Raw genomic sequence first — 27,033 nt, 5'->3', positions numbered from 1 at the left:
ACCGGTAGGGTTACTTAAAGCAGTTGTCAATAATTTGAACAACGCCTAACAATAAAGTTATTGATGTTGACGAAGAGACTTCCGGTAGGGGCATTTCTACTTCCGCCTAGGATTGTGTCCTTCGCCCTCTCCTTTTACATCCCAACCGGAAATATTTGTACACCATTAAGCCACGTCTGTCCTCGCCTTGGTGCCGCCCATGAACTGTGGAAGCATTTCCGGGGTTACGTTGTTCCAGCCCTCCGCGCCCCGCCGCCGGTGTCGTGCTGGAAGCCCTCGCTCTCCCGGAAGTGGCCCGCCTCCTTATCGGGGTCCTCTCCACCCGACTCCTGCTGAGGGCCGCGGTGCGGCGGCAATGGCGGAGGCGGCGCTGCTACTGCTGCCGGAGGCGGCGGCGGAGCGGGACGCTCGGGAGAAGCTGGCTCTCTGGGATCGGCGACCGGACACGACGGCGCCGCTGACCGACAGGCAGACGGACTCAGTGCTGGAGCTGAAGGCGGCGGTCGAGAACCTTCCTGTGCCGACCGAGGTGAGGCGACGGGCGGGAACGGGGCTGGAGCGGGGGTAGGTGGGGCTGAGATGCTCTTCGGGCCGGTTGGCGGGAGCGTGGTCTCTTTCCGTTCCCCGACCCCTGTCCAGGGTCTCTCTCTTTCCTCTTCCCTGTCACGGTGGCGGCTCCGGTGGCAGAAGCCTGTCACCTGCCAGGGCTGTCAGGCCTCTCACTGCCAACGACCGCCGACTCTCCTCTCCCCTTCGCCCGGGGACTGCTGCGGGGGCGTCCAGTGGCTGGTGCTCTGCTGGCTCACAACCCATCCTTGCGACGTGGGACAGCTGGCCAGGAACCTTGCCCTGGGCGTCCCTGGTGTCATCCGAGGCATAATCCTGCTGCCCACCTTTTCCCTGAATTGGAGGTGTTTTGCTTCACGATAGGCTCCTGTTGGTGTTCATTTACCACCTTAATGAATCACCTGAGTTCTTTTTCCCACGGGGGAGTTGGAGAGACCAAAACTTGATCCTAATGGACAGTTTCATTGATCATAGATTGAACAGTGAGCGTGTTCTCAATCAAGTGCAGGTTTTGAGAGATCGGATTGATTTGGTCTATCTCAAAGCAAGATAAATGCATTTACTCTGAAAGCTGAGCCAGTGCACTGTTAGATAGTTATGCTCGTTTTCGGTTTTAGTGTCAGCGTTTTAAATCTCAGTAACTAGTTTTGTGCATATTTTTGCTGGTGATTGAGTTCATTAGCTATAATAGCAAGAAGTACGTTTTATGAATTGTCGGATGCTTGACAAACTTTTTCTAGTTTGGAGGGCCATGTTTAGAAACATTTTATGAGCAGTGATGGTTACTTTTGATTTTGGAAGCATTTTTGTTACACAGTTCGGAATGCCACACAGGCAGATTTAATTTAGAGACTAACCTTTTTTTCAGCCCTCAAACTTTAGAGGTTAAGAACTTTGATTTAAAAGTTCTCTCCATTTTCACTGTTGCCTACGTTAGTCTAAGATACAGGGTAGATGCTTTCTTGGGTTTCTCTGTCCACCTCTAGGATGCTGTGCCGGAAGTGAGTCTGGAATAAATAAGGAAGCAGGTGGAAATTTATTTGGCGTACTATCAAGGTCTGTCACGCCCCAGATAAAAGTTAGAAGTTGTTTGCTCTATAAATTTTCCTGTCTGTTTGTAATTGATTTAGCCTGTTACTGAGGCAGGGTGCTTCCTTGTACTTCATAGTGCCTGGGGAAACCTAGTCTAAAAGAAAAGTAACCCAATTTGTTTTCATTGCTATGGGTTATAAACTATTATTTCTTATCCTCTTTTAGCATGAAAGAGAAGATTTGGAGTGAAGTAAATGGATCTTTTCATTTTCACCCCATTCTTCCATATTTATGCAATACAGTATCTACTGTTAGTTTCATGCAGTCATTTAACATATATTATGTACACACTCTGGGCTACAAATGGGGCTAGAAAGGTGAATAAGAAAGACAACATCCCTGGCCTCGTTGAATGAATTGTAGTGACATGGGGCATGTAAAAAAAGGTCGAAGAAGGTAAGTTTGGATAGTGATGCACGATACAAGGAAAATAAATCAGGATGGAATGACAGAAAGGAATGGGGTGTGCCCGTTTAGATAAGCAGGGAAAGCCTTTCTAAGAAAGTGACTTAAGGTGAGAAGAAGACCTAAATGATGAGAAACAAGAAGCAGCCTTGCAAAGACTATGTAGAGAAAGAATATTTCAGCTAGAGGAAAAAGCAATGTAAAGGTCGTGGGTAGGGGACAAGTTTGACAAGTTCAAGGATTCAGTGAGGGTCTTCTGGTTCAAGCATCACGCTTGGTAGAGGGTCAGCGAAAAAGAGGAAGACCCTCAACAAGATGGATTGACACAGTGGCGGCCACAACGGGCTCAAGCATAACAACGATTGTGAGGATGGCGCAGGACCGGGCAGTGTTTTGTTCTGTTGTACTAGGGTCGCTATGAGTCAGAACCGGCTCGACGGCACGTAACAACAACAACAACTTCTCATTGATGCAGCCTTGGTATTGATTCCTGTGAGAATGAGATTGACAACCTGGTATTTACCCATCCCAGAATCTCGGCGGGGTTGGGGGGAGTTCTCATTGCTCTTCAGCTCTTAACAGCCCTCATTTCCTTTTAGTAAATGTTTATATATCTGGTGTGAAGTCTTTGGAATTGAATTTTTATCCCTGTTACTCTTTTAACATGGGGGCTGGAAAAAGATGCTTCAGTAATTTTTATTTTGCCCAACCAGTGTATCTCTAAAGGATTTTCTGTAGTGTTTCACAATTGTTACAAGATGAATTACTCTCTGAACTACTGGAACTAGGCAGATTAGTTAAATAGCAAAAAGCCAGCTAACTCAGTAAATATTATAAAGCTGATAATGCCTTTAGAAAACAACTGTCTCTTTTATGAAGAACTACTCTTATGAGTCGGAATCGACTCGATGGCAACGAGTTCGTTTTGTTTTGTTTTTTTACTCTTATCTTGGAAAGGAGTTATACCTTTTTTGTTTTTTGTTACACCTTTTTATTTGGCATTAGATAAAACAGTTTGCAGTAGAATATTAGGTGGACTTGTTTCTTGTGCCCAGGGCAAGTTTTTAGAAGTTAGGAACTTTTTCTTTCTGCTGAACTTGGTATAACTCTTGATAAAAGTATAAAATAATTTATCTTGAACTTGGAGGTAACACTCCAACAGTAGTTGTTTTCTTACAGGCTGTGTGACCTTAGAAATGATATTTAACTTCTCCGAGCCTCAATTTTCTTCTTTTTAACATGGGGATTATAATAGTACTTATCTCCTGGGGATTTGTGAGAATTACATGAAAAGTGCACGTAGCAAGTTATTTACTAGTATTTTCTTTCCATGTGTTTTCTTTCAAATGATCAGCTTAAAATAATAGATTGGGTTGCAGTCCTCCTGAGCTGGTTATAGGTATCACTCAAACCAAAGCTAAGAAAAGAGGTAGGTGCCTTGAGGAAGGTTCTGAGTCTTCATGTATACCTCTTCAATGATTTGCTCCAAATAACAAGTTTCATTTAGGAAATAAATTCATTAGATTGATATTAAAAATGATTTTCTCCAACCCAGAACTGTGTAAGAAGTAAAGCTTGGGAGAGAAAGGTATGTTTGTTTGTTCCCAGCCCTGCTCAGCTGGGCAGGGAAAGCTTGGTAGCTTACTGTAATTGTCATTTAATAGGATAGTGTCCCCATTTGAATAGAGCTATACAATAACCCTTTAGGTCTGCTAACCAGGACCCTAGATTTGTGCTCTTCTATCTCTGGTGGCATCTGTCTGCTCCATCTGGGAGCCAGGACAATGCCAGTGGGTGGGAGGCAGGCAGTCTCCTTGTCAGAAGTGAATGAGAGGTCAGAGCAAGAAAGCATGTGACACCACCACCTCCCTTCTTGATTTGCCATTCTGTTCCAGATACTTTGAGAAGAGAAGAAGCTGGACATATGTACCTGAGGGAGGTGGAATTTTCTCATATGCTATTTAAAAGGAACTTGTTTTGCTACTAAAATATATTTCTTTGAAATGGTTGAAGTGTAGCTTCTTTCCTGCTTGTTCTGAGAGAAAATGGCTTTGTGTTAGTGAGAACTAAGGAACTGGAAGCCTCCTTCTGCTTCTGGTATTTAAAAGTCCTTATGACTGCAAAGCAGTTAGTATTGGTGCTTAAAGCAGTCACATAGAATGTCCTTTTCAAATTCAAATTATCATTATATTATAGCATCTAGATTACAGAATATATCTGGAATAACTCTAGTAGCATCCCAGGTGTCCAGAGTTTTCATATGATTTTATTTTTTAAATTAGGAAATAAACATTTCTTGGTTTAAGATGACAGATTAAGCACACATTCATGGCACTCTTGGATCTCTTTGAAATGACAGGAATAAATGTGTGGCACACCGAAACCAAGGAAGGTATCAGAGGACTTGGAATTTTGCCAAATTTTCTGGACGCCAGGAAGCATATGGTATAATTCAAAATATCTGCCTAAAGACTTAATCATAGAACAAGATGTAAATGTTAAAACTGACAATCTAAAAAGAGATGCTATAGGTGACAGAATTTAAGAGTAAATATGTACAGTAAATATGTGTAGTGTGATGGATTGCTTTTATATGGCCTTCTAGCCATGTCTTGTAACTCCCACCAAATAGTTGCGTGGGACTATGCAAATATGGAGCTTGTGGTCCACCAAGGGAATAGGACAGCTTGCTAATAAAGCAAATAAGGTCCATGGCACCCTTGTGGGGATAAGACCATGCAAATAAGGTGTATGGAACCCTAACGAGGGGATTGGTTAGTTTTGTCCTCCTGCTTGGCTTAAAATGAGCCATCCCAGAGGCAGAAAGGGGGGACCTCACAGTAACCAAGAAGAAGAGACAGGAGTGGAGTGCGTCCTTTGGATCCAGGGTCCCTGCACTGAGAACTTCCTAGACCCAGGAGACAGAGAAATGGAGAGCTGTAACACTGGAGGTGGTGCAAGACAGTGAGAAGTCATGGCAGAGAAATGGTGGCAGCAGAACCAGAAGACTGGCGTAAGATGGCACAGTGAGCTTCCCGGCCCATGGAGTAAAGTGGTTACAGTGGGTGTGCTGACCCACAGGGTGAGAAAGCTGAATGCTATCAGGCAGGAGGCTTCCTGGCTGAGTGGGGTGCCAGTGAGCACTCGGCAGAGCTAGGCTTGCCGACTCATGGAGCAAGAGAGCTGAGCGCCTTGGGACTGAGGTTGCTGGTGGAGTGGGTCGCTCTTGGTGGAGCTTTGTAACACTTGACTGAGCAGGGCAGAGGCGGGGCTGAGAGGCCAAAAGCCAGAGAGTGGCCTGCCTGTGGGCACGGCTGAGAAGAGGCTGGCCTGATTGAAGAACTGTATCCTGGGTCATCACTGATCCTGAATTGTAACCTGTTACTTCCCTGATAAACCCATAACAGAGTATGGTCTGTAAGTTCTGTGTGGCCATTGCAATGAATTATTGAACCTAGCAGAGAAGTAGAGAGTGCCATGGGAGAAATGGTTGGTGTCAGAATTGGTAAAAAGGTTGGAGGGTGGAGGTATGTCTGGTCTCCACCTCACAGGAATCAGCTTTGGGCTGTTGATGCTTATATTGATTCTCTCTCGTTCCTCTTGTGAAGTTAGATGAGGAGGCCAGGCACCTCTGCCATGCCATTTTTACAGTATGGAAGAAAGTATAGGGGCAGTAGTTGTTTCATTTCATGTAATGTGGAATCAATAGATATGACCCCAAGTTGGTGAATTCAGACACAAAACTGTAAATCTGGTTTTTAGAATTTTGAAATAACCATATTTTTATGCAAATAACATGTGCCTTCTATGTTTGTTTGCCAACTGTGTCCTCCCCCCTCAGGGTATTTTTGTAAGCAGGCTATGCTCATTTTTTTTTTATAGCAACATATTAAAAAAATTGACATAGTGGTGCTTATGAAAATACCTTGAGGGGAGAGAGTGCAGTTGGCAAACACAGAGAAGGCACATGTTATTTGTGTAAAAATATGGTAACCATAAAAAATACTGAAAATAGTTAAACTGGTTAAAAGTGTTAGGTGGGGTAGAATTTTACTTTTCATTTTAAACTCTTCTGGTGATTTGGAATTTAAAAAAATTGTATTTCTGTATATTCCTTTTGTGAATAATTTTTATAAAAGAAAAATTGATAAAAATTGGAAATTATCTCTTTTTTCCTTCTACTTTTAAAGCTCTTCATTCTACCCTCAAATTCTCTAGGAATGTATCTCAAGTTATAAAAATTAGTATTGCTTAGAGTATAAGAATTGGAATGGCAGGAAGAGGAGAAGAAGGGAAACTTGCTTTTCACTTAAATATAATTGTGTACTCTGTACTTTTAAAATAATGAGCCTGTCATACTGTAATGACAATTAAATGGATATGAATTTAAAGTAAACTTTTCCTTATACTCTGTCGAAGAAACAGTTTGAAATGTTAAATGAAAAAATCAGGGTATATATAGTATACTGTTATTTGCTTTATAGAAAGGTACACTTCCTTGTATGCATAGACTGTTTCAGGAAGAATATGTAGGAAACTAGTCACATCGAAAACCTCTGAAGAGGGAAATGGATGCCTGGGGAATGAGCCCACAAAGGAGACTTTTCACTGAACATCCTTGGAATATTATGTCATGTGAATTTATTACCTGTGATGGTTAAGGTTCTTTGTCAGCCTGGCTGGGCCATGATTCTCAGTGGTTTGGCAGTTATGTAATGATAATAGTCATCCTCTGTGATATAATCTAATATGATCAGACAGTTGTAAGGGGAGTTTCATTGGGGGTGTGACCTGCATCCAGTATATATATATAGACGTTATGGCAAAGCTTGCGCACTTGCTCTGGATCCTGCCTCCGCTTGTCATCATCTGACTTTCAGTTCTTGGGACATGAGCCCGTGGCCTGCGATATTGCCTGCCAGTCTTGGGATTTGTTGACCTCTGTTGCCTGTGAGCCAGCAGCTTGCTGTCTGACTTGGGTTCATCTACCCCTGCAACTACGTGAGTGAGGAGAATCCTCCAGCCTGATGCCTGACCCACGGACTTGAGACTTGCCAGCCTTTACAACCATGTGAGCCATTTCCTTGAGATAAACTTCTCTCTCTCTCTGTATATATATGCTTCACTGGTTTTGCTTCTCTAGAGAACCCAGCCTAAGACGTTACCTATTCAAATAAGTTTAAATGGATCATTGTGTATATTACAAATGACTCTAGAACAAGAATAATTTTATTTTGTAGCCGGAATTTGTTATATATTGTGAGGTAATACAGAAATTATGTGTGTAAGTTCTCATGAATGCTAATAAGAGAATGTAATTATTACATTATCTCTTTTTAACTGAAACTTTTATTGAGACAGTTATAAACTGACATGCAGTTGTAAGAAATAATACAGAGAGAGTCCCTGTATACTTTACCCAGTTTCCCTCATAATTTACCCAGTTTCCCTCATTTGTCTGTGCCAAGAAATTTGGAAGATAGCTACCTGGCCAGCTGACTGGATGAGATCCGTATTTGTGCCCATTCCAAAGAAAAGTAATTCAGCAGAATAGGGAAATTATCAAATAGTATCTTAAATATCATACGCAAGTAAAATTTTGCTGAAGGTAATTAAAAAACAGTTCCAGCAGTACACTGACAGAGAACTGCCAAAAATTCAAGGCAGATTCAAAAGAGGATGTGGAACAAGGGACTGTCATTGCCGATGTCAGATGGATCTTGGCCGAAAGCAGAGAATACCAGAAAGATGTTTACCTCTGTTCTATTGACTATGCAGAGGCATTAGACTGTGTGGATCATAACAGATTATGGATAACATTGAGAAGAAAGGGAATTCCAGAACACTTAGTTGTGCTCATGTGGAACCTGTACATAGACCAAGAGGCAGTGGTTCAAACAGAACAAGGGGCTACTGTTGGTTTAAAATCAGGAAAGGTGTATGCCAGGGTTGTATCCTTTCATCATACTTTTTCAGTCTCTATGCTGAGCAGATAATCCAAGAAGCTGGACTATATGAAGAAGAACAGGATTGGAGGAAGACTCATTAACAACCTGCAATATGCAGATGACACAACCTTGCTTGCTGAAAGCGAAGAGGACTTGAAGCCCTTACTGATGAAGATCAAAGACCACAGCTTTCAGTAGGGATTACCCCTCAACATGAAGAAAACAAAAATCCTCACAACTGGACCAATAAGCAACATCATGATAAATGGAAAAAAGATTGAAGTTGTCAAGGATTTCATTTTAACGTGGATCCACGATCAACACCCATGGAAGCAGCAGTCAAGAAATCAAAAGACGCATTGCATTGGGCAAATCAGCTGCAAAAGACCTCTTTAAAGAGTTAAAAAGCAAAGATGTCACCTTGAAGACTAAGGTGCGCCTGATCCAAGCCATGGTGTTTTCAGTCGCTTCATATGCATGTGAAAGCTGGACAGTGAATAAGGAAGGCCGAAGAAGAATTATGGTATTGATGAAGAATATTGAATATACCACGGACTGCGAGAAGAATGAACAAATCTGTCCTGAAAGAAGTATAGCCAGAATTCTCCTTAGAAGGGAGGATGGTGATACTTCATTTTACATACTTTGGAGATGTTATAAGGAGGGACCAGTCCCTGGAGACAGACGTCATGCTTGATAAAGTAGAGAATCACCAAAAAGAGGGATACCCTCAATAAGATGGGTTGACACAGTGGCTGCAAGTTTGGGCTCAAATATAGCAATGATTATGAGGATGGCACAGGACCGGGCAGTGTTTCATTCTGTTGTACGTTGGGTCACTGTGAGTTGGAACTGACTCAACGGCACCCAACAAAAACAACCCCAGTGGTAACATTTTGCAAAACTAGTATATGGATGGTACCACAACCATGATATTGACATTACTCTACATTACTTTAAAAGATATGTGTATAATCTTTTTTTTTTTTCCACAGAGGAAATTGAATTAGGAATGGATGCTGGTTTAAGTGCTATTGGACTGATTTTTGCTAGTCCTCAGTTTTTTCAGTTTTTTTTAGTGGTTGCCCTAGGATTTACAATATACTTCTTTAATTAATCTCAATCTGTCTTCAAATGTTATACTGTTTCATGTATAGTATAAGAACCTTAACAACAGTATGCTCCCAATTCTTCCTTCTCATCTTTTGTGCTGTTATTATACATTTCACTTTTACATATGTTATAAATTCATACCACATTGCTACTATTTTTGCTTTTGACAGTAAATTGTCTTTATTTTTTTGTAAAACCAGGTTTCCTTTTGCCTGAAGAACTTTTTAAAATAATTTCTTGTAGTCTACTGATGGTCATGAATACTCTCAGCTTTTGTTTGTTTAAATAATCTTTATTTCTCCCTTATTTTTTTTTTAAATTGTGAAAATAGACACAACAAAACATTCATTAATTAAGCAATTTCTAGACGTATACCGTATTTTTGTGCAAATAATGTGCACCTTCTGTGTTTATTTGCCAGCTGCGCCCCCGCCGTGAGGCACCCTCATGAGCACTGCCATGCCAGTCCTCTTCCACGTGTTGCTGTAAAAAAAATTAGCATAGTGTGCTTACGAAAATACTGTGTTTTTTATGCAAATAACACGTGCCGCCTTTGTTTGCTGGCTGCACCCTCCCGCTGCAAGATAGTTTCATAAGTACACTCTGCTAATTTTTTTTATAGTAACGTGTGGAAGAAGATTGGCATGGTGGCACTTATGAGGGTGACTAATGGGGTTAGGGCGCAGCTGTCAAACACAGAAAGCGTGTGTTATATGTGTAAAATATGGTAATTCAGTGACATTGATTACATTCTTCATGTGCAGCCATTGTCACTATCCTTTTCTGAATTATTCTACCACTATTAATGTAAACACAGGGCCACCTAAGCAAAAATTCCCTCTTTTTCCCTCCTTCCCATCCTTGGTAATCACCAATAATCTTTGGTTTCTATATATTTGTTTATCATATTCATGCAATATTAGTCCTTTTGTGACTGATTTATTTCGTTAAGCATGTTTTCAAGGTTCATCGTGTTGTGGCATGCATCATGGCTTCATTTCTTTTTATGGCTGAGTAATATTCCATTGTATGTATATATCACATTTTGTTTATACATTCATCTGTCCATAGACATTTGGGTTGTTTCTACCTACTGGCTATCGTGAAAAGTGTTGCAGTGAATGTTGGTGTACAAATTTTGTCTTCATTTTTAAAAGATGTATTTTATTAGGTATTGTCTTAGTTAACTAGTGCTGTTATAACAGAAATGCCACAAGTGGATGGCTTTAACAAACAGAAATTTATTCTCTCACAGTCTAGTAGGCTAGGATCCGAATTCAGGGTGCCAGCTCCAGGGGAGGGCTTTCTCTCTCTGTCAGCTCCGGAGGAAGGCCCTTGTCCTCAATCTTACCGTGGTCTAGAAGCTTCTCAGAGCCAGGACCTTGGGTGCAAAGGACACACTCTGCTCCTGACACTACTTTGTGGTGGTATGAGTTCCTCCTGTCTCTGCTTGCTTCTCTCTTTTATGTCTCAAAAGAGATTCACTCAACACACAACCTAATCTTGTAGATTGAATCCTGCCTCATTAACATAAATACGTCTAATCCTGCCTCATTGACATCAGAGAAGTAGGATTTACAACACATAGGAAAATCATATCAGATGACAAAATAGTGGACAATCACGTAATACTAGGAATTGTGGCCTAGCCAAGTTAACACATTTTTAGGGAACAACAGTTCATTTCATAACAGTTGTAGAGTCCTGTGTTAACTTTTTTTTCCTTTCCGCACTTTAGAGATATCACTCCGCTTTTTTGTAATTTGAATAACTTCTGATAAGTTTGTTGTAAATCTTTATTTTTGTTCCTCTGCATATAATGTGTCTTTTTTCCTTTGACTGCTTTAAGATTTTATCTTTAGTTTTTAGGAGTTTGAACATGATGTCTTTAGGTGTGTGTTTGTGTGTGTGCATGTTGACATATTTTCTGCTTGTGGTTTTTTGTGCTTCTTGGAGCTGTAGTTTGATGTCTTTCTTTACTTTTGGAAAATTATCAATTATTATCCCTTCATATATTTCTTTTATCCTGTTGTCAGCCTTTTTCTTCAGTGATTTCAGTTACACATACAGTAGATTGTTCAGTACCATCCCATAATTCTTGGGGACTCCCTTTAGTTTTTATCCCCAGTCTCTTTTCTCTTTATGTTTCATTTTGAGTGATTTCCTTTGACCCTCAAGTTTACTAATTCTTTCCTTAACTGTGTTGAGTGTATTGCTGAGCTCATTGCAGGTATTCTTAATTTCTGTTATCATGATTTTTATTTCTAGCATTTATATTTCACTCTTATAATTTTCATTTTTCTGCTTAAATATTATATTTTTTCATGCATTTTAACATACTAATTACAGTTATTTTAAATTCCTTGTCTTATAGTTACAATAATCAGGTCATTTCTGAGTCTGGCTCTGTTGATTGTCTCTTGGCAGTGAGTTGTTTTTTTCCATTCTTTTAATGTAGCCTTTGATTTAATATTGGACATTGTGTGTAGGACAGTGGAGAATGAGAGAAATGGTTTTTATACCTGAAATGGTTAAACCTTTTTTTGTACTAGATTATTTGTGTTGAGGGTTGAGTCAGGCTAGTCAGGAGTTGAGCTTGGTTTAGGTTTTGTTGTTGCTCTGGCTATCTTTTATTTATCACTGGCTTCAAATTTCTCTAGCCTATCTTTTGCTTAGGGTAGAACTGGAGGGTTTTCTTACTGTTCCTCCTCTACCCTCAGCTTTTGGTATGCTGTGCTCCTGTTCCTTAGAGGGTATCTCTGTCTGTGCTTTTGCCCCTCCCTCAGCAGTAGACTGTTGGTGCTTTGTAGCCTGATAGTGGCAGGTGAGAGTTTTCTGTCCTCCTGGTCCAGCCTCAATCTTAGGCAGGTTCTTTATTCGTGGGCTTGTGGTTGGAGCTTTCTCACTGATTCTGCCCCTCCTACAGTGGTAGAAGACTTCTAATGGTGTGGGCCTCTCCCCCAGGGCTGGAGGGTTTTTTCTTTTCCCTTCCCCCGGCTATAGTGGGTCTTCTTTTGTGCCCTAGGGTTGAATGGGTTTACTGTCCTTATTTCAGTGGTCCAAGCCTTTTGTTCTGTTGGAGGACAAGGGTCCGGGTGGGGCTTTGTGCCCCCCTCTCCCATACAACAGCAGCCACTGCCGTCTTCCAGACCTGCACCTCCTTGTCCCCCATTCTTTTTCATGACCACTGGTTGAGATCTGTGGAGAAGACCAGGTGAGTGGGTGCAAACTCCCCCCTTCTGTCTGTGGCTTCCAAGCATTCTGTGTTCACACTCTAGCCTTTAGCACTTTGTAAGAAGTTTTAGCCGAATTCTTCTTATCCACTAGTATGGCGCTTGGCATCTCTTTTTCCCGTGGTCTGCCACAGGTCAGCCAGTGCTGGCATCCTGTTTCTCCCTGGGAGGTGCCTGGCTTCCTTAGATTTTTAAGCTACTTGATTACTCTATGACTCAGCTCTCTGATGGATTCAAGGATGGTTATGCTTTTGTAGATTTGGCTCTTTGTTATTGTTAGTATGTGAGCAATGCTCTTCCTAGCCTTCTGCATCTTAGTCTAGACTCCATGTGTTTTCTGGTATATTTGCCAAATCTGAGCCTGATTGGCCTTTCTGCCCCTACCTTCCCACCCTGTTAGGTATCTTGTAAGCTGTGCTGGTAGAACTATGTGAATGAATTTGTCATGACATGTTCACGTAGGATGAAATTTTATTACTAATAAAATGCAATTTTGAAAAGATCACTTACTGATTATTCTGTTTTCTCAAGAAGCAGGGTAGGATTCAGATTTATAAATTCACTGTTATTGATAAATAGGAATAATAATAATAATATGATAAATAGTAGTAGCTGAGATTTATTGAGTGTCCTTTGGCAGGTATTATGCTAAGTGCTTTGCATGCATCATTGTTCTGGTGGATTACCTTTTGGCTGGAAAAGATGTCCCTTCCCTTCCTCAAGGAGACAGATTGTTGTTGACAATTAGGGTGGTGCCACAGAGCGGGCACAGATTCAACTTATCTCAGGGTAACTTCCCCTGATACTCCAGAGCCCCTAGTGGTGGCCCACAGTTGCCGGTGATACTGTAGGCTCAAGATAGATTCTCGCTGGGTCTGAGAAACTCAGTTCTTGCTGTGCGACAGCTCTTACCTACCCAGGATTATGTCATCTTTCAGAAAGAGTTCACGTGAACAACTGATGTCCTTAATAAGACATATTTACATACATCCTGGACTGTCCTGGTTCTTGAGTCAAACTCATTGGTGGGGAGAAATCTGATTGAGGACTTTCCTGAACACTTCTGGTCTACAGCTGTCCAGCATTCCAAGAAGCCTGTTTTCCCCCACCTGTGTTTTCTCCCTTACTGTTTTTTATAATACAGATTCTATAATTCCTGTTCTACAGAGAAGAAATCAAGGGTTAGAAGCATTAAGTAATTTGCCCAGTGTCACACAGCTTATAAGTCGGCAGAAGTGGGATTCAAATCAGGCTGCCCTCTAACATACTTTACTGTGCTGTAAGGTATAGCCTCATTTGAACCCATATTTGTAAAACCCTACACTTAAAGGGTTGTATTCAGGAAGATTTCTCTAAATTAGTGGTGGTGCATTTTGCATCTAGCTTAATTTAGGTTTAGAGAGAAAAATACTGTCTTCAGAAGAAATTTCTACATCTAGATAAATAGGTAGGGAATCCAGTTTCTAAGGCCTTGGATCATGTTATGTTTGGTGGACCTTAAATGTCATGAATTAAGGGCTGAAAACTAGAATTGAACCTAAGGGATTAAACTTTTGACCTACCCCAGCATCCACTTCTCCTTTCTTTTAGGTCTAAAAATAGTTTGCCTGTATGGCTACAGGTGAATTAACACTTGGCCTATCTTTAGTAGTGAAGGACTAGAAAGCACTGTAGGTCTGCTTCCGACGGTGTCAAAGTGAGGCCTGATCAATGGGGCTCCTCTAAAACTGATGGCAAACTCTGAACTTGTTTCTATTCAGTTGTAATTTCAAAATTTGTCAGCAGGAAGGTATGGGTGAGGTGTGCCAGCGGTTGGAAATGGTAGAAGGAGGTAATGTCATTTGTAATTAATTCTTTTTTTTTTTTTAATAGAGACCAAAGTTTATTAGTGGTTACCAGGGGTAGGAGGGAGAGCGAAGGGGGAGGGGGGTTATTGCTTATGGGGTACTGAGTTTTGATTTAAGGTGATGGAAAAATCTCATTGATTAAGGGTAGGGTTGCACAACTGATTATTGTAAGTGCTGTCAATAAGTTGTATACCTGTAAAACGTTGAATTGGCAAAAGTTGTGTGATAGATACATTTACAACAACGACAGAAAGAAAGAGTAGCTACTGAGGCTGGTTTGCACAACCAAACACCACATGGGATTTGGTTCCTTGATGTAGTTAATTCATGATGTGGTTTGTTAATCCAGTTGGTTGGAGTTCATTAGAGCAGGCTTTTGTGTTAGATTCTGGGGAGGGCAAGTTACTTGGAGCAGCACACAGACAAAGTAATTTGCCCAGCGTCACACAGCTTATAAGTCAGCAGAAGTGGGATTCAAATCAGGCTGCCCTCTAACATACTTTGTCTGGTGGTAGTTCACAAGAGGCTGAAGTAAGAAAATGTGTGTGGATTATCCCAGATCCATCACTGTTATTAGAAAGCTAACTCAAGAACCATACCTTACTGATGGTGAGACTTTTACGTCATGCTTGCATTTTGAGACTAGCATTTAACATTGATAGTCTAGTTATAAACGCAAGTATTGTATGCCATTTATTAATGTCAAATGATTTAATAGAAAACATTCTCTTTTTTTAGATGGAAACCCAATCTTGAGTTAGGTTTAGAGATTTTTCACGTTATTTAAATATCTTTGTGGTTTTTTTTTTAAAGCTCCCAATTGAAGACTTGAGCAGTTTATCATCTCAGTCGCTGCCAATTTCGCTGACTTCAGTAGTGCCAGAATCTACGGAAGACATTCTCATGAAGGGCTTCACTTCCTTAGAGATGGAAGAAGAGAGAATTGAAACTGCCCAGCAGGTGAATGGCAATGTCTTTTGTAAGGAGATTTTAGGTGTCTCAAAACAGGGCCAGTAAAAAAGGTCCTAGTTAAAAGTTCTGAACATTTGAAACTATAGTTAACATCAAATTTTTCTAGAACATTTGTGTTAGTGTGATTCTCAAACATTTTAAATCTACCTGCTACCTAGTTATATTTACAATAAGAATAAAAATACGATATTCCAAGTTTGGATGCTGATTATATTTATTAAAGTTTGAATATTTTATGGACTGTTGACTACTCCCAGTGTTTTTTTTTTTTAATTAACCTGTCCCTTCAGCACACGTACATACACACACACCCCTCTCTGCTTGTTGCTACGTAATCCCCTTTTTTTAAACCTAAATTTTTTTTTCGATAAACACAGTTGTTTTCTTCAGTAATTCTGCGTGCATAATCCTCTCTTAGTTTTTTATCCCTAATTATAAACCTAAATGTATAATAGTTTCTTCTGTTGCCACCTCTCTCTCCTCTTTCTGTCCTGTTAAGAATCAAAGCTGAGGCATTTACCAAGTAAAACATAAAGCAAACTAAATGAATTGTACATATAGTACATTGAGAAAGGCAATGTTGTAGAGTGATTAAGGGCACCAACTCTTGAGTCAGGCAGACCTGGATCTGAAAGTCAGCTCATCACATACCATCTTTGTGAGCCTAGGCAAGTTACTTAACCTCTCAGGCCTTTAGTTTCCTAATTTATAAAACAGGGATAATTATACCTGTCCCGTAGGATTTTTGGGTGAATTAAATCAGATAATGCACGTAAATGCAGTGTGTGGCAAGCATGTAATAAATGCTTAGTAAGTGATAGCCCAGGTACTTGGCAAGCCTTGTATCTTGAGAAAGTAAAGCATACCTTGACGTAGAATCCTGCTTTAGAATTGTAGAAGGTAATCTTGTACCATGTCTGTGAACTTATTTGGACTATTGAAAAAAAAAATCTTCTGGATTGAATTTGTATACTTGTATCTAAAATTATTTTAAAAATTGAATTTATTGAGTTATAATTTTCATGCAGTAAAATGTACTCATTTTAAGTGTACAGTTTAATGAGTTTTGACAAATGTATATACCTGTGTAATCACCACTACAAATCAAGGTGTAAAACATTTCCATCACCCCAGAAAGTTCCCTCATGTGATTTAAGATCAATCCCCTTCCCCCTCCCGCCTGTTTTTAGTAATAGACACTTTCCACGACATTGGTGGTAGTAGGGCCAGAATTCAAACCCAGGTTTAGCTGATGCCAAAATTCTTGTTCTTAAACCACTACTTATATTTTTTCTTAGTTTATCTTCTCAATTCTTATTAGATAACATTAATATTGCTATTTACCCAAAGCACCATGAAATATACTCAAGTCTGGCATACTAGCACATAGGTATTAGCCTCTTAGGAAGAAGTATTTATTTCTTACATGTTGTATCTCTAATACTCTTCCTTATTTGACCCTGAAAATGATCAGTGTTTTTAATATCCTCTGCATTTTCTAGTATATGGATGTGAGTGCGTAATTAAAGTATCTTCTCCTGGCTTACAACTAATTATTAATGTCTGAGCTCTGAAAAATAAAACTTAAATAGTATTTACCCTTTTGACTTGCTGTTTAGTATGTAGCCACTTTTCATTCCATCTCTTTTGGCTTTGTTGTCAATTTAATACTCTTATTTTCCCAGTTTTTCTCATGGTTTGCGAAGCTCCAAACTCAGATGGATCAGGATGAAGGAACTAAATATAGGTATGTGGCTCTTGCATTGGTTGGATATTCTGATTTTTAGATCATGGACATCCGAAACATGTCATAATCTGTGTCTTTAAACAAAATTAAGAGACAAGGAAAACTCCAGCAGCAATATTTTCTTCATAAATAGGTTTTGGGTCATTACAACTGGTATTGGAAGTTGTGCAGTTACAAGAGAGTAATATCCTCCTTAATAGATTAGGAAGGACAGACATTGGTTTATGTAACCCCAGCAAAGATTGGATTTAAGTGGCAGTTTTATGGGAATGTGAAAACGTGTTTGTTGCCTTTCTTTAGAAGGGGTGATCCAAGAGACTTTAAAGATGGCCTCTTTTTGGGAGGGCCACCTAGATTGATTTTAACTGTTTTCTGTTTGTGTATGTTGATAGCATGGGAAACATTTTAGATTACAATTTCTAGTTGATTTGGGGAATGTGGGTTGAGCACTTGCGTTGAGTTATTTATTGAGTGACTATTATTACTAGTGGTGTAGTGGTTAAGAGCTACGGCTGCTAACCAAAAGGTCGGCAGTTCAGTGGTGCTCCTTGGAAACCCTATGGGGCAGTTCTACTCTGTCTTATAGGGTCGCTATGAGTTGGAATCAACTCGATGGCAACGGATTTTATTATCACTAGGCATCGTCTTAGGCATTTTGATGTATGAACCCATTTAATCCTCATAGTTGCTCTGTGAAGAAAGGTATTATTTCTGTTTTACCAATGAACAAACAGTCCCAATGCTACAGAGACGTGGGCAGAGCTGGGACTTGGACCCAGGTCTTCTAATTCCGAATCTACTATTCTGGTACATCACACCATCTCTCAATGGTGGAAGTGACCTGAAACACGTACCTTAACTGATGCCTCAGGATGGCTTTGCTGTCCCAGTCTTTGAAAGCTGAGCCATGATTTATTGTCTTACCTGTGAACAAACAGTTTATAGCTTCATGACTGGTTCTTTTTGTTGCTTGTAGTATCAATGATTTGCCATTTTGAGTACTGACAGTTGATCAGATAACTTTTGGTAGATACCTGAATATAATCAACTTTGAGTAGGTTAGACTTCCCTCCTGAAATTCAGACATTTTAGGAAAAACGAGACTGTTGTTTATTGACTGTTTACTGGGGGAAATATTATTGTCAATCCCCTTTTGGTTCTGTTTTCTAGACAGATGAGGGATTACTTGTCTGGGTTTCAGGAGCAGTGTGATGCTATATTGAATGATGTAAACAGTGCTCTTCAGCATCTGGAGTCATTGCAGAAACAGTATCTTTTTGTGTCCAATAAGACAGGAACCCTACATGAAGCCTGTGAACAGCTCCTGAAAGAACAGGTAATTTGGAGTTGGAGAGAGGGTCAATGATTATATTTAATGTTTTATTTTGAAATGGATAAGTACAATTTAATTTTAATGTCATTAATTTCTCTAAGTATATATTGACACTGCTCTGTATGGGGGGGCCCTCTGCTAAGCATGCAGGTTATTACAGACAGCCTAATTTTATTCTAAGTAAATTTACGGTAACGGGCAGAGGTAAGCTTTTCTGTGTTCTGAGCTAGTAGGTCTCAGTACAGTTTCATAGTGAAGAGGATATACCGTATTTGTTTGCTCTATCTGCTCTTTATTATTGATACTTTTCAGAAAAGCCTAATGATTGCAGGAATGGTAAAGATCAACTGATCTAGGTTGCATTTAAACGTGTGACTTAGAGATAGAGACTTCCTGTGTTTATCTCAGAGTTTTTTCTAGTATTTTTGTGTTTTTTAAAAGGTGATTATTATTTTATAAAAAAATCAGATGAAATGTACTGGAATAATCATTACCTATAATCATTGTACAGTAAATTATTATTTAGTTTATGATTACAGAAATCTTGGAGCTTTAGTCTGAAATCTTACGTCTAATGTAAACCTATTTGTGTAATATAAATTTATTCAGTGTAATTTTGATACAGTAATGTTGATTCTCATATTCTTGTAATAATTATCTTTTCTTTTTTAAAAAATGCAGTCGGAACTTGTTGATCTGGCTGAAAATATTCAACAGAAACTTTCCTATTTTAACGTATTGGAAACTATTAACACAGTAAGCATTGTTTTTTACTTTTTGTAAAGTAATTTTAGTAATATTTATTTTGTATTTCTCTGAGTATAATCTTTAAGCTTATAACTGACTTGAGTGATATTCTAATTTAATAGTTTGCTTGCTAGAAGACATTTGTATTTATAGCCAGTTTATCTCATTTTTTTCAAATAGGATTTAGCTAGTATTCTAAAATTGCATTATTGTTATTAAAACCTCTTTGTTGGTTACCTCTTATAAAATCTTATTTGTAAACTGTGATGAAGATTATAATAAGAAATATTCAGTTTTAAATCATGCTGTGGTTGCATTACTATAATAGTAATCAAAACATTTTTTAAAAGAACTTATTTCATGTTTAGTTACAGAAAAGGTATAGTCCTCATAAGGCATGCTTGTATCCCAAAGTAGTGGTCCCAGTAAAGATTGCTGTGTAAATTATATTTCTGTATGTTTTTGGCTCATAAGTTAATCATATTTATGACAGATGAATAATAAAGTATTAAAATTATTAAATTTATCACAATTATTATACTTTACTAAAGAGATGCAAGTAAAACTAGGAACTAATTAACAATGGACTGCAATGGGAAATAGCTCATTGCTTTGTCATCAAGCTGTTTGTGTATTAAGATAGATAATTGGCTGGTAATACTTTACTTTCATAGTATGACTGCTAAATGTTAGTTAATTCTTTAATCTTGAAAAAAATTGCTGGTGTTTCAAAGTGGAAAAATTATTTATATTGTAAAATACTAGAAACTGGGAACTCCAGGTACTTGGTGTATAATTTAAATGGTACAACGTCGTACAATGAAGTACTATAAAATCTTTGCTAATCCATCAAGAGCCCCATTAAGGCTCATTAGGAATAAACTAAATTGAATCAATATTCTCTTCTATTTGTCCTTTATTTATTGTTATACATGGATTGATTGCATTTGAGGATATTTTGGTGACTCTTAAAATGTATTGTAAAGACATTAATACAGCTGTGTTATATCCTAAATGGAAATAGACTAATTCTAATAGATGTAATTTTAAACTTCTACCTATGTCTTTTTTTGTGAAATAAGATTGTTTTCTTTTTGTTTCCCTTAAAGAAATTGAATTCCCCTACATTGTCTGTGAATAGTGAAGGATTTATACCTATGCTGGCCAAGTTAGATGATTGTATAACATATATCTCATCTCATGTAAGTCATGTTATTTCTGCATATTTTAAAGAAAGCTTAACTTCCCTTTATATCGCTTCTCCTGCTATAAAGTAATTATTTCTTCTAAGGGGAAACACTGTAATAAATTCTTAGTGGATATCAGCACTTTTGGCTCCTGAGGCAGCCCTTGGAGTAAAAAGAGGTCCTGGCTGGCTCAGCTTTATCCCACCTAAAATTATGAATCATTTTTAGATTGTTATTCCCTTGATTTGGTAGATATTTCTCTGGAAACAAAGTGTTATGTCTGTGTGGGGAGGCGGGGAATAAAGGGTCAAGCCCCTAGATTTAATTCCCCAAGGATTTAGAGTGGTATTTACTTCCCCTAACTCATATTCTTTTCCTGGTTGGGCCTTATGTATTAGCCCTGAAGTCCTTAGGGTATTAAAAATATATAGGTATTTGCTAACAACTGTGAATATTTATTGAACCTTTGTTACGTGCTCCTCATGAGATGGACTGACATAGTGGCTGCAACAATGGGATCAAGCATAACAGCGATCATGAGGATGGTTCAGGACCGGGCAGTGTCTCCTTCTATTGTGTATCAGGTCGCTAGGAGTTGGAATCGACTCACCGGCACCCAACAACAACAACAGCATTATGTCCCAGACACAGGGCATTTGGCTTTGAGTAAGGCATTCACAGCATTGTCTTTGTGGATCTTATGTGTAGGAAACCATATACAAAAAAAAAACCAAACCTGTTGCCGTTGACTTGATTCTGACTCCTAGCAACCCTATAGGACAGAGTAGAACTGCCCCATAGGGTTTCCAAGGAGCGGCTGGTGGATTTGAACTGCTGACCTTTTGGTTAGCAGTCAGCTGTTAACCATTGTACCACCAGGGCTCCATATATATGCATATATATGTGTATATGTCTGTATGTATATATATGTGCATATTTATATGTGTCTATGTATATAAATAACTTTACACAGAGGGTACCTTGGTTTTCATTGAAAGTATGTTTTGCCAGTGTTTGTTTCCTCTATGTAAAACATTCTCTCTCCTTTTCAGCCTAGTTTTAAAGATTATCCTGTATATTTACTGAAGTTTAAGCAATGTCTTTCTAAAGCTTTGCACCTCATGAAGTCATACACTGTGAACACACTACAGAACCTCACAAATCAGTTATTAAAAAGGGTGAGTTGACTGGTCCCAATAACAGGCTTGTCTTAAAAAAAGTTTTGATTCATTTGTCTTTATAATTTTAGTCTGAGATTTAGTACTTTGTAACTTCAAAAAAATTCTATCTTTTGTCAAATAAGAATATGTATTACACTTTTATTTATAATAGGGAAAAATGTCTAGATGTCCCTTACAGTCTTATTTCAAAGAATATTTTAAAATGTGAGAAGTATCCAGTACTGTATAATAAATAATAAAATAAGATACAATCTATTTGTAACTTAAAACAATTTCTTTCCTAACTTTTTTATGAAATTACTGGAGAAAATAAACCAAAATTATAAAAGTGGTTCTATCTGAGTGGTGGGATTATGTATGATGGATAATTTAAAATTTATTCTGTACATTTTTGTGTATTTTTTCATAATTTTCTACATTAACAAATTAGATGTATTTTTCTCAAGAGCCTACTCAGTGCGTGGCAGTGAACTAGAACTGTACAGTAGCAAAAAAGAGCTAGCAGCGTCCTTGCCTTTGTAGAGCTTACATTCAGAAGAAATAACCCAGAGAAAAACCAGATTAATTATTTACAGATTGTAGTAGATGCTAGGTAGGAAATCAACAGGGTATTAGGTTAGAAAACAAGAAGAGCTAACTAGGGTAGTCATTGAACCCATTTTTCTCCTAAGAAAAGAAACCCGTAAAGATTATGTATTTATTTCTTATTTCCTGAAGAATATAGGGTGACATCTTTTTAAAACATTTTTTAAATTTTATTGTGGTAAAATATATATAACATAAAATTTGCCATTTTAAGCAATTTAAGTATACAGTTCAGTGGTATTAATTATATTCACAATGTTGTGCAACCATTACGAGCATCTATTTCTAAAACTTTTTCATCACCCAAATGGGGTAGCATCTTGAGAGCTTTCAATTCAAAGCCACTGATTTTTGGGTCACTTTTGCAAACTAAAAACAATTTACCCTTCACATTGCTCTTTGTTAACAGAACAGCTAGACTTTGTAGTTTTTCTGTTTTGCAAAATTTTCAGTAAGTTTCCTAAACTAGTATCTAGTGCCTGCTGTTTCCTAGGTAGTTTACTGCTGACCTGCACAAAGCCTGTCTGTGGTATGTGTTATCACCACTTAGTGACTACACTGAATTCCAGAAAAGTTAAATGATTTGGCCAGTATCACAAACTTAGTAAGTGACAAAGTGTGAATCTAAATTTAGGTCTATTTATCTACAAAATCTATAACATTCATGTAACATAAGATAAAATTTAACCTTATAAAGGAGAGAGATGACAGTTCTACATAATTATTTCTAATTTATAGCAATAATAATATTTAATCTCTTTTTGAGATTTTTCTCTTAAGCTTTTTGTTGGTATATAGGTAGCCTTACAAAATAGTAGCGTCTTGTTTTCCAAATAATCATTTGTTTACTAATTACCTTATGTCTTTTTCTACCCTTGTTTCTTCAGGATCCTTCATCTGTACCTAATGCAGACAATGCCTTCACACTATTTTATGTGAAATTTCGAGCTGCTGGCCCCAAAGTCAGAGTAAGTCTATTGATATAAGTAGGGCATTGCTATGAAATTTACTTAGCCAGCCTTCTGAAGTCCTGTTGTATGTTAGGCCCTGTGCTAATCCAGGGACGTGAACATGAATAGAAAGTAGTTTACAGCAATGTATCTTAGAGGCATGGCCAGTGTGCTTTAAGACGACAGAGCAGGAAACATCTAGCTTCCTGAGATGCTCAGGGAAGGTTTCTAGATGAAGGTGATAAATTTGAGCTTAAAAAGAGTTCACTAGGTAGACTTGAAGGGAGTGATAAGGGTATTTCATGCAGAGAAAATAGCATGTGAAAGAAGGATGTAGAGACATAAAAGATCTGCCTTTTGGGAGAACTATATATAATTTGTTATAACTGAGACATGGGACAATAGAGGGATGTGATGGGAAAGAAGACAGGAAAGATGGCAAAGTGTGTTGTACAACAGGCATTACAGATCACGCTAACTTGGGAAAAGAGGCTAACCAATGAAATATTTTAAATAGGAGAGTGATATGGCCAGATTTGCCATTTGAGAAGATAAGTTGCAGTGTAAAGAATGCATTATGGTAAAGAGAAATTTGAGACAGGGAGACCTGTCTAACAAAGAGGATTTTGCAGTGATTTAGGTGAGAAATAGCGGATGAATTAAGGCATTGGTGGCATAGTCCATGAGGCTGGGAGTATGTGCCTTATTTACTCACCACAGTGTCTGGTACATAAAGGAATGCAAAAGTATTTATCTTGATTAAATGATTGGAAATATGGGCATGATTGATATATGTGTTATGTATTTATATGTTTTATAATATTTCCAAGATATGGTTGACTGGAGCTGGTACATGTCTTTTTTTTCCCACTCATAGTGAAGTTTACTGAAAAGTATTGTCTGCTTTTGCTAACTCTGACCTCACTTGCTTCTTTGTTTCCTTGAGAGTCAGTTGTAATGAGTTATATTTTTGTTTTTTGTGTTTGAGATGGAGGAAACTTGGTCTTTTTTATAGGAGATAGAGGAAAAAAGTGGATAATAGATGGTATGATGTATATACATTGTGCCTGGTTGATTGCTTCTGCTTGTTAGCCAAATACCACTGATAAAAAATTATGAGAAAAGAAATGGTATAGTTAAGAGGGCTCAGTGTGATGAGTGAATACCAGAAGAGTATATAATTATCAGTAGCTTTTCTATACACCATCAGTTACTAATTAGTATAGGTGATGGGGTCCCGTTTATATCAGTAAAGAAGGCAAAAATACTTAAGTACAAATAACCTTAGTGGAAATAGATGGATGAAAAAAATATCAAAACTAATCAGAAAGTTATAAAAGATTGAATAATAGTAAGCCTATGTGTTACTGGTTGGCAAGATTATAAACATTTTTAAAATACCAGTTCCTCCGACTGGAATTTATTGGTTACAGTGTAATCCTAGCAAAAATTCCAATGGAATTTCTTTTGGATGATCCTAAAATTTATCTGATAGAGTAAATAGACAAAGACTAAATAAGAAAACTTTGAAAAATACAGTGAGACTGATCAAAGAATTCACTGACAGATTTTTGGAGCAGAAAATTCTAGACCTTAGTATGTAAGGAAACATCCCAAATCGAAGAAGGGCTGGAGTTTTCTACATATTTATTGTATTGGGAAGATTTGCTAAGTATTTGAAAAAAAAATTAAGCGCTTCACTTCATAACATTACCAGAATAATTCTAAGTCATCTAAAGAATTAAATGCAAAAATAATAAAGCAACCATTAAAAATTAGAGAAAAAAATTTAAGGATATAAAAATGAAATTTTCTGAATTTTAAACAGCAAAACAAAAGGTAGAAAGTATACAGAATATTTGCAAGTCAAAAGGTTAATAGTTTTGATATATTGAGTGCTTACAAATCAGTAAGAAAGATGAATACCTAATACAAAAAGGACCAGATGACTCACAGAAAATGCAAATAGTTAATAAATATGAGAGCATGTTGAAAATACTCACTACTTAAGGTTAGGTGTCAGAAATTGGCAAATGAAGTATAATAGTCAGTGCTTTTGAGGATTTGGTAAGATAGGCAACAGTGCTGACAGGAATGTAAATTGATTCTTTTCAGAAAAACATTTTAGGAGAATGGATCAAAAGTCCCCCCTCTCCCCCGCTGTGTGTGTGTGTGTGTGTGTGTGTGTGTGTGTGTGTGTGTATATCTTTAGACCCAGTGTGTAGGGGATCCCCAAGACCACCCCCAAATTTGATGATTTGCTAGGATGACTCAGAACACTTGGCATATAGTCGCACTCACAGTGATGGTTTATTACTGCGAGGGATACAAAGCAGAGTCAGCAAAGGGAAAGAGCACATGGGACAATGTCTGGAGGAAACCAGGCACAAGCTTCCAAAGTTCTCTCCCAGTGCAGTCACACAGGACGCCCTAATTCCTTTAGCAACGAGTCCTGATAATACATGTGAAATGCTGTCTACCAGGGAAGCTTATTAGATACTCAGTGCCCAGGGTTTTCACTGGGGGCTGGGCATGTAGGCTCCCTGTGCCTTGCACATACCAAAACTCCAGACTCCCAGGCAGAAAGCAAGTGGTCAGCATAAACCATATTGTTTGCACAAACGTTTTAGGGACAGTGAGCCATTCTTACCAGCAAATGGTGGGAACCCTTCCAAAATCTGAGTTCCTAGATGCCAGCCTGTTAAGCAGGCCTTTTAAAGCATAACAGTTTCAGGTTTGCTATGTTAACTCTTTTTTGCACGCTCAGGAATTCAGGGTAATGTCACCTATCTTAGCTGTTTTGTACTGTCTTAACAAAAAGTACTCCAAGTGGGTGGCTTTAAAAAATAGGAATTTATTGTCTTAGCAGTTTTGGAGGCTAGGAGTCCAAATTCAGGATGTTGATAGGGCTAGATTCTCTTTGTCTGTGGACTCTAGGGGAAGATCCTTGTCTCCTTCTGCTTCTGTAGCCCTGAGTGTTTCTTGACATGCCTTGGCTGCTTGTAGATATACATGGTGTTTGTCTTCCGCACTGTGTGTGTCTGTGTCTGTTTTGTTCTGTGTTTTATAAGACACCACTCAGAAGGTATTAGGTTTAGGACGCACCCTACTCTGATGTGATGTCATTAATAAATAAGAACCCTAATTTCAAGCAGGATCATATTTACAGGTTATGGGCATTAGGACTTCAACATAACTTTTTTGGGGACACGATTCAATCCGTAACAGCACCTATTAATAAGAAATTATCTGAGATGCAGATAGCAGCAAATATGGTTTGAGCACTTACTAGGTGCCAGGCACTGTGCTTAGCGCATTATGTACATGATGTCATTGAATCTTTACAGTAGGTCAGGGAGGATTTTATTATTCCAGTCTTACATTGCAGGAAGTGAAATTGCAGAGAAGTAAACCAACTTACCTGGGTTCCAACAGCTACCTAAGGGGTGATGGAGCTGGCACTTGAACCTGACAGTTTCGGTCCAGGCCCAGAGCTCTTAACCAACCACTGGGCTATTATTCTTAGGAAACAACCTACATGTCTTAACAGAAGAATGGCTGAGTGATACCCAGTGGCTATTATGTAGCCATTTAAAGTAGTGTCTTAAATAAATGATGATTCACTGAGTGTCTACTAGGTGCCAGGCAATGTGCTAAGGCTTTCTATACATTTTCATCTAAAATTTCGTCTAATATTGAAAATTGTTTAATGATAGGAAAATGTTTATGAAATACTGTTAACTGAGAAAAGCAGATTATAAAGCTGAATATATAGTGTAACCCCATTTAAAAAAATATATATATAGTGACTGCATATAAAAACTCAAAGAAAATATACTGGAGTATTAACTTGGGTTATTTTTTGGCATTATAGGTGATTTTTATGATCATTTTACTTTTATATATTTAAGATGAGTATGCGATACTATTGTAATCAGAAAATATTGTAATTAAAATTTTAAGTAAAACAGATGGATTTTTATTTATTTTTCTTTATTCTGCAGACACTTATTGAACAAATAGAACAGCGATCTGAAAAAATGCCTGAGTGAGTATGCAGAAGTTCTTCAATTTCCAAATTACCTTCCTCTTGAAGTTCTCTATGTCCAAAACTAGTTTTGTCGCT

The 27,033-nt window shown here is 38.2% G+C and overlaps 1 protein-coding gene across 3 annotated transcripts in view; it reads left to right on the top strand.

Annotated features, from left to right (window-relative positions):
- Nucleotides 1-265: 265 nt before the first annotated feature.
- COG3 (component of oligomeric golgi complex 3) overlaps nt 266-27,033 on the top strand; it is an 80,249-nt gene continuing 53,481 nt past the window's right edge. The window contains exons 1-9 of one of the 3 annotated variants that reach the window (XM_023731594.1): nt 266-529; nt 15,019-15,165; nt 16,863-16,924; nt 18,095-18,260; nt 18,939-19,013; nt 20,114-20,206; nt 21,244-21,369; nt 22,845-22,925; nt 26,912-26,955. In XM_023731594.1, the coding sequence (XP_023587362.1) occupies nt 356-529; nt 15,019-15,165; nt 16,863-16,924; nt 18,095-18,260; nt 18,939-19,013; nt 20,114-20,206; nt 21,244-21,369; nt 22,845-22,925; nt 26,912-26,955 (968 nt within the window). In that variant the 5' untranslated portion in view covers nt 266-355. Of the gene's footprint in view, nt 530-6,946; nt 7,136-15,018; nt 15,166-16,862; nt 16,925-18,094; nt 18,261-18,938; nt 19,014-20,113; nt 20,207-21,243; nt 21,370-22,844; nt 22,926-26,911; nt 26,956-27,033 lie in introns of those variants that run through there. The other 2 variants (XM_004376595.2, XM_023731596.1) reach the window with 2 other exon arrangements.

This window comes from Trichechus manatus, unplaced genomic scaffold, assembly GCF_000243295.1.
Source record: "Trichechus manatus latirostris isolate Lorelei unplaced genomic scaffold, TriManLat1.0 scaffold00044, whole genome shotgun sequence".
Classification (NCBI taxonomy): domain Eukaryota; kingdom Metazoa; phylum Chordata; class Mammalia; order Sirenia; family Trichechidae; genus Trichechus; species Trichechus manatus.
Note: the sequence above shows the minus strand (reverse complement) of the source record. Positions and strands in the feature narration are given on the sequence as shown.